Here is a 15,194-nt window from a genome sequence, read left to right as displayed (position 1 = left end):
GGTAATCGGGGGGAGGGGTGTTCCCGACCCGAATTTTACAGGAGGACGATGGAGGGGAAGCCGCTGGTGTGATGCCGCCGTGCGCATGATGACAAACATGCAGTGGCTCCGTGTGAACCCGATGATGTCCCAGTTTCTCCACAATCCACATTAAAGCCCATGTTAGAACATTTTAAAGCCAAACAACATATGACGGTTGTTGTATCGGCATTGATACTGTAGCTGTGATGAAATGTTAGCTAAAATGTCACATGGACCCTATCGATAAATTACACTGAACAAAAATATAAACGCAACATGTAAAGTGAGTTGAAATAAAATATCCCAGAAATGTTCCATATGCACAAAACGCTTATTTATCTCAAATTTTGTGCTCAATTTTTTTTGCATCCCTGTTAGTGAGCATTTCTAATTTGCCAAGATCCATCCACCGACAGGTGTGGCATCTCAAAAAACTGATTAAACAGCATGATCATTACACAGGTGTACCTTGTGCCGGGGACAATAAAAAGCCACTCTTAAGCAGTTTTGTCACACAACAAAATGCCACAGATGTCTCAAGTTTTGAGGGAGTGTGCAATTGGCATGCTGACTGCAGGAATGTCCACCAGAGTTGTTGCCAGATAATTTAATATTAATCTGTCTACCATAAGATGCCTCCAATGTCATTTTAGAGAATTTGGCAGTATGTCCAACCGGCCTCACAACCGCAGACCATGTGTAACCACAATTTTGCAATCACATTTATTATTTTGGATTTGTGTGCCCACTAGTGCAAATATATTAGTCCTGTTGTAGCCTGCTAATGGGAATAAACTACACTACAGGCTTAAATCATTTTAAAGGATCATTCAGAATGACTTGTGTCTTTCCCATGATTGAATTTAGGCAGTTGCGATTTTAGCATGTAAATCTTGGTGGGGCAAGCATTTTTGGTATATTTTTTAATGCATGCCAGCAAAGCCACAACACAACACAAAACACTAAACTATACATTAATTGCACTCAAACGGTGCCCACAAACTGTTAGGGCCTACATAAAGCTGTCCTAACAGCAGAGTCCCAACAGCAGTCCCAACACCTTACCACTGCTACAGCTGGCTATCAGCGGAGCCTTGTCTGGCAGTGAAACAGTTCATTCAGCCTCATTTACTGCCTTTAAAAAAAAGCATCGCTGATATGGCTGACTTGCTTAAACAAATGTGGTTTCTACTGACAATTGAGATGTACAAACTACGGCATAAGGGGACGACGAGAGGATAAGAGCCAATCCGTAATTTCAATTAAGACATTCATGAGCGAGCTAGGATGGACGTAGTCAATATAACTATTTGTTCAGCACTTTTGAAATGTACAGTGACAGAATTCAGAACATGGGCCGTTCTTACAGTATTCTCCCTGTACACCAAGTCAGAACCGTAGGATAAATAAAGGGGCCATATAAGCAGACAATAAAAGCTCTTACAATATTCGATGATTACATTTCTCTAAAACAGGCTATAGGCTACATGTTCCAAGTCAGAACAGTAGGTGAAATTAAGAGGGGGGAAAAGGGACCCAATTATTAGGGTGAGGCACATAGGCTGCTAACAGCTTACTACACAACATACACTTAGTATTACTTTCTTAGCTACAGTATAAATATATCCCTGACATATTGGTCTAAGGCACTGCATAGCAGTGCTAACTGTGCCACTAGAGACCCTGGTTCGAATCCAGGCTCTGTCGCAGCCGGCCGCGACCGGGAGACTCATGGGCGGCGCACAATTGGCCCAGCGTTGTCCAGGGTAGGGGAGGGAATGGCCGGCAGGGATGTAGCTCTGTTGATAGAGCATTGCGTTTGCAACGCCAGGGTTGTGGGTTCGATTCCCACGGGGGGCCAGTATAAAAAAATAAAAAAAATAAAAAAATATAAATAAAAAATATTCACTAACTGTAAGTCGCTCTGGATAAGAGCGTCTGCTAAATGACGTAAATGTAAATGTAATATTACATCATTTATGCAGCAGCATACAATACATTTTTGGACTCACCTTGTTGTGCTGTGCTCACTTGAACAGGAAGGTGGCGCGGTGGTCCTCTGTGGGAAATTTTGTCATCAAAGTCTGGCATTCTCTGGATTTATGGTGCTTTCAAGACAACTGGGAACTCTGAAAAAAACAAGGTTGAATCATGATGACGTCAGTGATCTTCAGGTCGGAGCTCTTGAAAGAGGCCCGATTTCCCGACTTGCAATTCCGAGTTGGATTAACTCGTTTTTTTCAGAGTTCTCAGTTGTCTTGAACTCACTGAAGTCAGATTTTCCAGTTCTGAGTTTACAGTTGTTTTGAGCGCGGCAGAAGTCATTCTGGATTGACAGCATGGCCAATGTTAAATGTTTATCCTTTTAAGCTTGGAAAAGAGATCCTTAAACCCAGACTTGGAACCACAAACCCACTCCACTGAATAGCAGGCTAGTGATTGCTTTGCAATGCTTGCAGTTAGCCACTAATTCCTTCCAAACCACTCATTGTTGAATTTGCGGTTTCCAACTTGTTGTGTAATGTTTATGTCCAATGGCCAATGAGCACCGATACGTTTGATCTATTATTTATCTTCATATGACAAGGATTAAAAAGCATTTGCCAGTAGATTGTTGACTTGACTCATGATGATGACTGCTAGCTTGCTAGCTAAGATTTTGAAAGTATGATGTTGACATGATATGTCCAATCAAAGCTACTGTAGATATAACGTGATTTTATCTGTGGCCAATGACCTTGAGCCTTCTTGGATGGGCACTTCTAATGTAACTATATGGCAGCACCCAAGGGGCTTGAATTGTGGTGGTGACGTAGTGTCGCCATGAGTGACAGAACACTGAGCCAATCACGGTGAAACTAGAGAACATTACTCAATCACGGCGCAACTAGAGAACATTACCAACCCCTACACTCCGTATTTTCCGCTGGCTGCCCCACCACCACAGAAAGCACTGAGCTAGGCTGAAACACCTGCATTTTGGAGCTGCCTTACTCAAGAAAGCAAAAAAGAGACCAAGTTTGTAACTCAATTATAATTTTTGATTTTTTAAAAATTGTTTGCAAACTGATATGTGACACGTATTAATGTCAAAATAACATGCAAAACAGGCAATCCCAAAAAATTACGGGTTGCCACTGGGCCTAGGGCTATTTTAAATGCTTCTCACTGACACCTGCAATCAGCCATTTCATATTTGCCTTGCGCACGCTGCGCGCTTCCCGACTGTATGCTATGAGCTTGTGATATACTATATGATTGCGATGTAACCCATTAGATCCCAGGAATCTTCTTTTGCATTTAACCATTCTGATAAGCCAGTAGACAATATAACCAACAAATCAAGTTTATATATATATACACAGTACCGGTCAAAAGTTTTAGAACACCTACACATTCAAGGGTTTTTCTTTATATTTACTATTTTCTACATTGTAGAATAATAGTTAAGACATCAAAACTATGAAACAACACATATGGAATCATGTAGTAACCAAAAAAGTGTTAAACAAATCAAAATATATTTAATATTTGAGATTCTTCAAATAGCCACCCTTTGCCTTGATGACAGCTTTACTCACGCTTGGCATTCTCTCAACCAGCTTCATGATGTAGTCACCTGGAATGCATTTCAATTAACAGGTGTGCCTTCTTAAAAGTTAATTTGTAGAATTTCTTTCCTTCTTAATGCGTTTGAGCCAATCAGTTGTGTTGTGACAAGGTAGGGGGGGTATACAGAAGATAGCCCTATTTGGTAAAAGACCAAGTCCATATTATGGCAAGAACAGCTCAAATAAGCAAAGAGAAACGACAGTCCATCATTACTTTAAGACATGAAGGTCAGTCAATACGGAACATTTCAAGAACTTTCAAAGTTTCTAAAAGTGCTGTCGCAAAAACCATCAAGCACTATGATGAAACTGGCTCTCATGAGGACCGCCACAGGAATGGAAGACCCAGAGTTACCTCTGCTGCAGAGGATAAGTTCATTAGAGTTACCAGCCTCAGAAATTGCAGCCCAAATAAATGCTTCACAGAGTTCAAGTAACAGACATCTCAACCTCCACTGTTCAGAGGAGACTGCTTGAATCAGGCCCTCATGGTCGAATTGCTGCAAAGAAACCACCACTAAAGGATACCAATAATAAGAAGAGACTTCCTTGGGCCAAGAAACACAAGCAATGGACATTAGACCGGTGTAAATATGTCCATTGGTCTGGAGTTCAAATTTGAGATTTTTTGTTCAAACCGCTGTGTCTTTGTGAGACGCGGTGTGGGTGAACGGATGATCTCTGCATGTGTGGTTCCCACCGTAAAGCATGGAGGAGGAGGTGTTATGGTAGGGGTGCTTTGCTGGTGACACTGTGATTTATTTAAAATTCATTCTGCAGCGATACACCATCCCATCTGGTTTGGCCTTAGTGGGACTATCATTTGTTTTTCAACAGGACAATAACCAAACACATCTCCAGGCTGTGTAAGGGCTATTTTACCAAGAAGGAGAGTGATGGAGTGCTGCATCAGATGACCTGGCCTCCACAATCCCCCGATCTCAACCAAATTGGGATGGTTTGGGATGAGTCGGACCGCAGAGTGAAGCAAAAGCAGCTAACAAGTGCTCAGCAAGACTGTTGGAAAAGCATTCCAAGTGAAGCTGGTTGAGAGAATACTAAGAGCGTGCAAAGCTGTCATCAAGGCGAAGTAGTCCTGTGTAGCTCAGTTTGTAGAGCATGGCGTTTGCAACGCCAGGGTTGTGTGTTCGATTCCCACGGGGGGCCAGTATGAAAAAAAAAATGTATGCACTAACTGTAAGTCGCTCTGGATAAAAGCGTCTGCCAAATGACTAAAATGTAAAGTGTGGCTATTTTAAGAATCTCAAATATATTTTGATTTGTTTAACACTTTTTTGGTTACTACAGTATTCCATGTGTTATTTCATAGTTTTGATGTCTTCACTATTATTCTAAAATGTATCAAATAGTAAAAATAAAGAAAAACCCTTGAATGAGTACGTGTTCTAAAACCTTTGACCGGTAGTGTATATATATATTTTTTAAACCCCCTGATTGGGTGGGCCAGTATTCAATCTGGCAGGGCCTAGCTTCGCCTCTGACTGTATATAATGTGTAGATCTTATGTTCTCCCTTCGTCAATCATAGCCTACCATCCCTCTCCCACATCCCCCTTTTTTCACTTTCATCGCCTAGATCTGTTTGTGTTTAAGTTAGTATTGCCAATTTTAATATTCAATTATAAGTTGTACTCCAAATTCAGCATGTTGCTGCCACTTGTAATTTTTTTAGATATATTCTCCCTTTCTCCCTCACCCATCAACAACACAGACAAAGAACACAAACAGGTAAACTTTAAATAGTTTTATTGATAGAATATTTTAAAGCGATCCCTTTCCACTTCATCCTACCCTGTTAACAAGGCATTAATGAAGTCATGCTAAGGCTATAAAAAGTAATAGAAATGACCGAACGACACACACATTCTGCAAGGCTTGCCGAGGTTATTCGTAATTGCAGTATTTGAGCATCACCTCAACCCTGCAAAGACAGGATACAGAGGTTCCCTACTACACCCAGTGCAGGTGTTTTATAATCTGTTGGTTCTGGTCCAAACAGTGTCAATGAGTGGACTGACAACACACATTTACACACACACATAACAAAGATTCACTGGGTCAGGGCAAAGAGAATGCAATCTTGTTTAAATCACAGGCATCTTTTTCGTTGCCATAATAATAATTTATGTAGACAGTCGCAGGACCTCCCCTCCCCACCAGCAGATGGCACTGGCGAGCCGCTGTAACTTCACCATCAGTGCAAAGGGGCTGTATTGTACATACAGTCAGTAGAAAATAAAGCATATTTTACCACTGTAAATATATGTATATATGAATTCTATAAAACAGACCAGTTATGCTATGAATATAGCTACATGTAAAGCTTTATTTGTTATATATTACTAACGACAGTACAGTATCAGTGGTTCCCTGACCATTCCAGCTGAAATGGTTTCTGAGCAAGCATCTCCTCAGGGCAGCTCTTGCCTTATACCAAGGATATGATGCAACCGTAGAATTCTAATTCCATGGTCCGATGCTGCACCCCTCCACAGGCCGAGCGGTAAGCTCAGGGTGGGTACGCAGAGGAGGAGGGTGAGACCACGGAGGGAGAGGTCGGATGGCTGGAGCCTTGTGGGAGCGTCCTCCCCTCTCCTCATCTCCAGGGCATGTCTGCGCCTCCTGTACCCATTTTAGCCTTTCACAGAGATCTTGTTCTCTACGGCAGCCAGCATGGAACAGAATCGAGAGTTCTCATTGGCCAGCAGGTTGGACGGCTCGTCAAAGTCCACCACCTAAATGAAATGGAGGATGGGGAAAACAAAACAAGGCTTTAGGGATTCCTTGGAGCATAGATGTGAGGGAGTATCACTACATAAATGTTGATTTAGTAAGACCTAAAAGCCTTCCAAGCCAATTAGCCAGTTGTAGAGACAGGAAATGTGAATGTATGTAACCTCACGTTCCGTCTCTGTATGACCGACCCGAGATGCAAACCCTTGTTTAAAACAACTTTGTGACCACAAAGCAGCTTCCTGCCCTACTAAAACCATGCTTAGGTTGAGCTACAGGGCAACACAGCTTCAGGACTCACTAGCTAGCTAGTTCTGCTACACATATAGTACTAATCTCTCGTAAAAGGCAAGTGAGTGTACAGTAGATGAGCTTGTGTTGTGTGTACCTGTCCCTGGTTGAGTACCATGATGCGGTCACAGTTGAGTACGGTGTGCAGCCGGTGGGCTATGGTCAGGGTGGTGCAGTCTTGAAAGGCATTGCGGATTGTCTCCTGGATCAGAGAATCCGTCTCCGAGTCCATTTATTTAAAAGGGGCTATATGGAACTTTGTCTCTGGGGGTGCTCTTGAGCCAAAAGGGGTGCCCTAAATGGACAGAAGATACATAAATTACCTCACTGTACTGAAAGGGTAAAGCCTCCCCACACTCATGAACAAAGGCATATTGTTTGCCTAGAACTAAGGCTGTGAGATACATTGATTAATATGACATCATATATGAACAATAGAGGCAACATTCAAGCGAACAACAATTATAAACTAAACTTCCATAGCACATATTTAACGAGACTGATCTGAGGGGTTTGGTGGAGCATGTTTTCCAGTACAGATCTAGGATCAGCTTCCCCTCACCCCATACTAACCTTTAACTACTCCCCAGAGTCAGATTAACTCATGGACACCATTTTTATGTCTCTGCATCCAGTATGAAGCAGGGATGGAACCAAGTCACAATTTTGCAAGTCCTAAGCAAGTCTCAAGTCTTCACCTTCAAGTCTTCACCTTCAAGTCTCGATTCATGGGCGGCGCACAATTGGCCCAGCGTCGTCCAGGGTAGGGGAGGGAATGGCCGGCAGGGATGTAGCTCAGTTGATAGAGCATGGCGTTTGCAACGCCAGGGTTGTGGGTTCGATCCCCACGGGGGGCCAGTATAAAAAAATATATATATGTATTCACTAACTGTAAGTCGCTCTGGATAAGAGCGTCTGCTAAATGACTAAAATGTAAATGTAAGTCCCAAGTAATAATGGGCAAGTCTCAAGTACAGTTCCACACCTCAGGTCGAGTCAAGTCACAAGTCCCTAATTTTGAGTTTCAAGTCCAGTCAAGTGTTTTATGCCAATTTCAATGGAATTTTTTATTTCCTGTTTTTCTTACACTCCATAATAAACTTGAGTCAAAGATCATGTTAGAAATGTTTTTTTGGGGTATTACTATTACTGATAGAAAAGGCCATTCAAATGGCACCAATGACAATACTTTTAGTCTTAAGGTTTCAACAAAAAAACACAATCCAAAAAGTTTTGTTTTTGCATGACTATACAATAAAAACAAGTGCAACCTTCAGAGTAGCCATTGTATATCTTCTACAGTGGCTTGCGAAAGTATTGACCCCCCTTGGCATTTTTCGTATTCTGTTGCCTTACAACCTGGAATTAAAATGGATTTTTGGGGGGTTTGTATCATTTGATTTACACAACATGCCTACCACTTTGAAGATGCAAAATATTTTTTATTGTGAAACAAACAAGAAATAAGACAAAAAAAAAGAAAACTTGAGCGTGCATAACTATTCACCCCCCCCAAAGTCAATACTTTGTAGAGACATATTTTGCAGCAATTACAGCTGCAAGTCTCTTGGGGTATGTCTCTATAAGCTTGGCACATCTAGCCACTGGGATCTTTGCCTATTCTCCAAGGCAAAACTGCTCCAGCTCCTTCAAGTTGGATGGGTTCCGCTGGTGTACAGCAATCTTTAAGTCATACCACAGATTCTCAATTGGATTGAGGTGTGGGCTTTGACTAGGCCATTCCAAGATATTTAAATGTTTCTTCTTAAACCACTCAGGTGTTGCTTTAGCAGTATGCTTAGGGTCATTGTCCTGCTGGAAGGTGAACCTCCGTCCCAGTCTCAAATCTCTGCAAGACTGAAACAGGTTTTCCTCAAGAATTTCCCTGTATTTAGCGCCATCCATCATTCCTTCAATTCTGACCAGTTTCCCAGTCCCTGCCGATGAAAAACATCCGCACAGCATGATGCTGCCACCACCATGCTTCACTGTGGGGATGGTGTTCTCGGGGGGTGATGAGAGGTGTTGGGTTTGCGCCAGACATAGCGTTTTCCTTGATGGCCAAAAAGCTCAATTTAAGTCTCATCTGACCAGAGTACCTTCTTCCATATGTTTGGGGAGTCTCCCACATGCCTTTTGGCGAACACCAAACGTGTTTGCTTATTTTGTGCTTTAAGCGATGGCTTTTTTCTGGCCACTCTTCCGTAAAGCCCAGCTCTGTGGAGTGTACGGCTTAAAGTGGTCCTATGGACAGATACTCTAATCTCCGCTGTGGAGCTTTGCAGCTCCTTCAGGGTTATCTTTGGTCTCTTTGTTGCCTCTGATTAATGCCCTCCTTGCCTGGTCCGTGAGGTTTGGTGGGCGGCCCTCTCTTGGCAGGTTTGTTGTGGTGCCATATTCTTTCAATGTTTTAATAATGGATTTAAATGGTGCTCCGTGGGATGTTCAAAGTTTCTGATATTTTTTTATGACCCAACCCTGATCTGTACTTCTCCACAACTTTGTCCCTGTCCTGTTTGGAGAGCTCCTTGGTCTTCATGGTGCTGCTTGCTTGGTGGTGACCCTTGCTTAGTGGTGTTGCAGACTCTGGGGCCTTTCAGAACAGGTGTATATATACTGAGATCATGTGACACTTAAATAAAGTCCACCTGTGTGAAATCTAACTAATTATGTGAGTTCTGAAGGTAATTGGTTGCACCAGATCTTATTTAGGGGCTTCATAGCAAAGGGGGTGAATACATATGCACGCACCACTTTTCCGTTATTTGATTTTTGTAATTGTTTGAAACACGTAATTTATTTCATTTCACTTCACCAATTTGGACTATTTTGTGTATGTCCATTACATGAAATCCAAATAAAAATCAATTTAAATGACAGGTTGTAATGCAACAAAATAGGAAAAACACCAAGGGGGATGAATACTTTTGCAAGGCAATGTAAGTACGTTTATGCTACATTATCATTAATTTCCTCTCTCTCTTACAATGCATTGCTTTTGCAAAATATCAAATTGGCCAAGAGTCTATCACCCATTTGTGAGCGATGGGGCCGCAGTATGGTTGAACACACGCTCCACAGGAGCACCTGAAGCAAGCACTGTCAAGACCCTCATCGCCACTCGGAACAGTGAAATAATTGTGTTTCTTTTGATAGCCCAGAGGTTGTTCTGTCCTTCGCAAATGTCAAGGTAGTGGCTGAACTGAGATGCTGGAGTGCCACACACTTCTCTCCTTTGTCTTTAGCAATATGCTGAAAACATCCCTGACTCCTCTCCCAGAAAACAGTCCTCCTCCTCAGTTGTGGTTGGATCCACAGGTTGCCCAGTCTCTGAAGCCTCTTGCAGAATTAAATCTGATGAAAAAACAAAAAAAAGAAACAAAAAGGTTAGTCTTACTATTATTATTAGTTTACTATTTACATTAAAATGCTGTATAAATTAAATGAATTAGGCTAAGTATTAATTATATTGGTAAACTTTGAATATTTTTATGATAAAAACATACACACCTTTCACCATTTCAGTCACCTTCTCCTTAAGTCCATCATCCACCAGAACATGTCGTTCCAGCCACATCAGTGTGAAGGATGGCTCTAGCACAGCTGCTTTAAATAGACATGGTCTGAGAAGGGTGTCATCTTGACTTTGATGAAGATTCTAAGAAATCTCCTGTTCAGTGATGCTTGGAGACTTCTGACCAGGCCAGTAAGGTAGCTCGCTTGTGGTTTCTGCGTCTCCAGATGATGGTGTAGGGAAAGAATGCAAGGAACCATCGCACGGATTGTGACAACTTCTCTCCTTCGGTAATATCTGTGGCTTCTGCAAAAGGCTGAAGAAAGTCACCCAACTCTTTCAGTAGTTTCCATTTCCATTTTACATTTACGTCATTTAGCAGGCGCTCTTATCCAGAGCGACATACAGTTAGTGAGTACATATATTTTCATACACTCTCAATGAAAATATTAATTCCTTATGCTCCTCCTCTTCCAGCAATCCACAACTTCACGTAGTCGCAATGGAGCACTGCTCTCACCTGCCTCAGTGTGGCGTTCCAGCATGTGTTCACTACAGCAGGAATTCCCCTCACTCCAAACTCACCCTCAAACGCCTCTTTAAAAGTGGTGCTAGTGTGGAGCAATGAGCTAATTGCTAAAGCTGGAGACACTTATCTCCCTCACTAACTTTAAGCATCAGTTGTCAGAGCAGCTTACCGATCACTGCACCTGTACACAGCCCATCTGTAATTAGCCCACCCAATTACCTCATTCCCATATTGTTATTTACATTGTTATTTATTTTGCTCATTTGCACCCCAGTATCTCTATTCACACATCATCTTCTGCACATCTAACACTCCAGTGTTAATACTAAATTGTAATTGTTTTGCACTATGGCCTATTTATTGCCTTACCTCCATAACTTACTACATTTGCACACACTGTATATAGATTTTCTATTGTGTTATTGACTGTACGTTTTGTTTATTCCATATGTAACTCTGTGTTGTTGTTGTTTTTATCGCACTGCTTTGCTTTATCTTGGCCAGGTCGCAGTTGTAAATGAGAACTTGTTCTCAACTGGCTTACCTGGTTAAATAAAAGGTTAAATAAAAATAAAATAAAAAATAATCTTAGACACTTTGGAATGAGCTGGACTGACAACTTTAGTCTCCTTCAACCCATCCCCCACCACTAGTTGCAATGTATGTGCAAATCACTTTATTTTTTATTTAACTAGGCAAGTCAGTTAAGAACAAATTCTTATTTACAATGACGGCCTACCCTGGCCAAATCCGGACGAAGCTGGGCCAATTGTGCGCCGCCCTATGGGCCTCCCAATCACGGCTGGATTGTGATACAGCCTGGAATCGAACCAGGTTCTGTAGTGACGCCTCAAGCACTGAGATGCAGTGCCTTAGACCGCTGCGCCACTCGGGAGCTCTTTAAACGTTGTTGATGACAATTTTTACCCAAAGTAGTGTCGATGGTCTCCTGTTCTTCAACTTCCAGGTTATTCCATATGTCTGAATCATCTAGGTGATGATCATCATGGACAGCCTCTTCACTTGGGAAGCACACTGTGAACGCCTTTTTTATGTTAGCTGCATTGTCACAATGTAATCTAGCTTTTGTTTGATCCCGTACTCCTCACAGATGCCTGCAAACTGCTCGCATATTCGCTCCCGTGTGTGATCCTCTAAAACGATTACACGCCAGCACATTGGACTTCATTCTCCATTTCAATCCAGTGAGCGGTGACCCCAAGGAATCCTCTCATCTTTCTGTCAGACCATATGTCTACCGTGACAAAGACGTGGTCAGCTTGTGTCATCTGGTCTTTGAGTTTTGTCTGCCTGTCGGCAACCAGGTTGTCAATCTTGGAGGTTATGGCTCTGTGGCAGACTGGGTGTATTTGCTATCAACCGCTGACAAAAAGTGACTAAAGCTTGTGTTCAATGATGGACAGGGGCATGTTGCAATCCACAATCAGGTCTGACATTATGGAATTGGTGATAGCTTTTTGCTGTGGATGGTTTGTGTTGTACAGAAGTTGGAAATGTGAGGTTGCTGAGGGTCACTGCTGATCATCTCACTCTTCTGGTATTCAAAGCTATAAAATAAGTTTAAAACAAAAACAAATTGCAACATTTTGTTATATGATGGAGATTATAAAATCTCCACCACCATATTTTTTTGTTGAATTCATGAATGAGCATATTTAAGAAACCTGATATTATTCAGTAGGTAATTGTCTATGTATTTAGATAAACTTCTATTTAAAAATGTTTTATAGTATGCCTACAGGTAAAAAAACAAAGTGCTATTTTAGATTCTTAACTCAATTTCAAATCACACATTAGGAATGTAACCAAAATAGCTTTTTACCACCTGAGGAACATTGACAAGGTGCGGCCGTTTCTCTCTCAGGCTGATACAGAGAGACTCATCCATGCTTTTATTACAAGCAGGCTTGACTACTTTAATGCTCTCCTGTCTGGTCTAGCCAAGAAAGCCATTGGTCAACTGCAAAACATACAGAATGCTGCAGCAAAGGTACTGACCAAGACCAGATGGCGAGCACACTTTACATTGGTTTTAAGGTCTCTGCACAGGCTGCCTGTGAGTTTTAGAATACATTTTAAGATTATTCTATTGGTTTTTAAATAAATCCACGATTCTGCACCCCAATACGTCAGACATGCTTTTAAGTTATGTACCCAGTAGGTTCCTCAGGTCCTCTAGCACTGGCCTTTTAACTATCCCAAAGCCTAGGACCAAGAGGCATGGAGAGGCAGCCTTTAGTTATTATGCCCCCAGCCTCTGGAATCGCCTGCCAGAGAACATGAGCGGGGCCGAAACTGTGGACATATTTAAAAGAGATCTTAAAACGCATCTTTTTAGCTTTGCTTTTCCTTAGGGTCGTTCAGTTTTAGTCATTATTTTGTTTTTTTAATCTTATGTTTGTTGTGTAGTAAATATTTCAGCTTTTATTTTCATTGTTTTTTATTTGTTTTTTCCTGCGAAGCACATTGCGTTGTGTGGTGGAAAAATCATGACATAAGCTTATGAATTGTTTAACCCTGGCTATAGGATTGTGTGTATTGGTTGCTATAATGTAATACATATTTTCTACATGACATGTTTTATAACTAGTTCGCTTTGTGCTCACATGAGGAGGACGTTTCAGTGTGTGTGTGTGTGTGTTAGCAGACAATACCCAAGAGAGAACCTTGAGCTTCTTGGGTGAACGCCCAGAAATAGCCTCTGAGAACTTAATCAGGAGCAGGTGTCTTGATACACATTCTCTTTCGTACCCAAACCTCCTCCCTTGTGCTGAGGATGAATCGTGTTTATGTGAGTTGTGTGTATCCTAGTATAAAAGGTGCTTGGGGACAGCCCCCTGGTAGAGCTTCTGACCGACCTGTGCAGAGGTTGTTGTAAACTCTCCGCTGGCGTGAATCTTAATACAGTTAATTGACTAAATTTACTTAATGAGTACTTGATGGTAATTTCCATTAAAGTTGCATTCCATGTCTGAAATGTGCTGTATAAATAAAGGTTGATTTGATTTGATAAATAGGGATGTTAAAAACAAAATTCTAAACTTGCTGTCCACTTCGGACACAAATGATAGGGGGGACCTATTGCAAGCTAATAAGTTTGAGAACATTACCCCCCCCCCCCGCCCACTGGATGCGCATTGTGATCTGTTGAGGTTGGTTGGCTAATAACAGAAGGTGCTGCAATAGGAGAGGTGGTGAGAGGATGAATGGAAGGTGATGCCATTTTGGGATGGGGAAATCTAAACAAGTTTCCAGAGTCTCTTGAGTCATACAGCTCAAGTTAAGTCACGAGTCATAGATGCTCAAGTCGAAGTCGAGTCGCAAGTGCTTTTTCTTTTCGCCAAGTCAAGTTTCAAGTCTCAAAATTTGCGACTCGATTAGTACTTGAGTCCAAGTCACGTGACTCAACATCTCTGGTATGAAGGAAGTTACTTAGTTTTGCAACCCAATGCTAATTAGCATTAGCGCTAGCAATGCTAGCTGTACCCGAAGACTTCTAGTCTTTGAGCTAAGCTAGTTAGCATTGGCTCGTGAAACTACCTCCAACTTCCTTCATACTGGATGCAGAGAAATAAAAATGGTATCCACATCATCTGACTCTGGGAAAGTACTGTAGATAAAGGGCTTCATTGCCAAAATCCCAAACTATCCCTTTAACCATTAGTGGGGAAAATGTGAAACTGACCCAAGATCAGTGTCTAGAGGGAACTTCACCCTACACCTCGACATCTCACCTGTCCAGGAACTTGTGGCCCCTGTTGTAGGCGTGGACGGTGGAGAGGCCCTGGATGCTGGAGGTGATGTGCGAGATGAAGGGCGACTGGGTGACGTTGTCCAGGCGCTTGAGCTCGCGGATGAACACGCGCGACACCATGTGGAGCATGGTGAAGAGCAGCACCAGGGGGCCCACGGCCACTAGAAACCAGGGGAAGATGCTGCCGATCACACCCAGGCAAAAGAAGACCAGGATGACGTTCTGGATGAACATCTCTGCCTGGAACGGCAGCCGCGTGTCCACTGGGAGGGAGGAAGAGGGGGGAGAGAGAGAGAAGGAGAGAGAGAAAAGACAAGAAGACAGATGGTTCAGTGACTATTACTTATTCCACTTGTGTAATCACCAAAAACGCTCAACTTCATTACTATCGTTACTGTTACAAAGTCATTAGGAAATTGCTCTGTAAGGAACAATGCATTCATATACATTGTTGTTACAGTACTTAGTGTAATGCACAAGTACAAAAGCAGCTTCATGTTAAAATAATAGTTTGGGATTTTGGCAACGAAGACCTTAATCTACTTCCCCAGAGTCAGATGATCTCATGGATACCATTTGTATGTCTCCGCGTGCAGTTTGAAGGAAGTTGCCAATTAGCGTTAGTGCAATTGCTAACTAGCATTAACGCAATGACTGGACGTTCCTGTAGACCCCCTGTATATAGCCTCCCTACTGTTAT

General features: G+C 42.1%; 1 protein-coding gene across 3 annotated transcripts; it reads right to left on the bottom strand.

The window, feature by feature from the left end:
* Positions 1-5,381: 5,381 nt before the first annotated feature.
* LOC311101267 (ATP-binding cassette sub-family C member 5-like) lies at positions 5,382-14,744 on the bottom strand. Of its 3 annotated transcripts, XM_084142395.1 has the most exons (5): positions 14,475-14,744; positions 10,187-10,496; positions 7,250-10,030; positions 6,774-6,971; positions 5,382-6,387 (listed from the first exon to the last, which is right to left on the bottom strand). In XM_084142395.1, exons 1-2 carry the CDS (start codon positions 14,726-14,728, stop codon positions 10,271-10,273), a joined length of 480 nt encoding a protein of 159 aa, XP_083998521.1. In that variant the 5' UTR covers positions 14,729-14,744; the 3' UTR covers positions 5,382-6,387; positions 6,774-6,971; positions 7,250-10,030; positions 10,187-10,270. The 3 variants fall into 3 exon arrangements, with proteins under 3 accessions (XP_083998521.1, XP_083998523.1, XP_083998522.1); XM_084142397.1 differs by lacking the exon at positions 14,475-14,744 and having other exon boundaries at positions 10,187-10,831; XM_084142396.1 differs by lacking the exons at positions 7,250-10,030; positions 10,187-10,496.
* Between the last annotated feature and the right edge of the window lie 450 nt (positions 14,745-15,194).

This window comes from Coregonus lavaretus, assembly GCF_964263955.1.
Source record: "Coregonus lavaretus genome assembly, chromosome: 26".
Classification (NCBI taxonomy): Eukaryota; Metazoa; Chordata; class Actinopteri; order Salmoniformes; family Salmonidae; genus Coregonus; species Coregonus lavaretus.
This window is presented reverse-complemented; position numbering and strand designations above follow the sequence as displayed.

Excerpts from the sequence above, each read along its gene's own strand:
- LOC311101267 (XM_084142395.1), bottom strand. The coding sequence starts at position 14,728 with ATGTTCATCCAGAACGTCATCCTGGTCTTCTTTTGCCTGGGTGTGATC. Across the intron at positions 10,497-14,474 it reads GGCCACAAGTTCCTGGACAG|AAGCCACAGATATTACCGAA; the intron begins GTGAGATGTCGA and ends AGCCTTTTGCAG.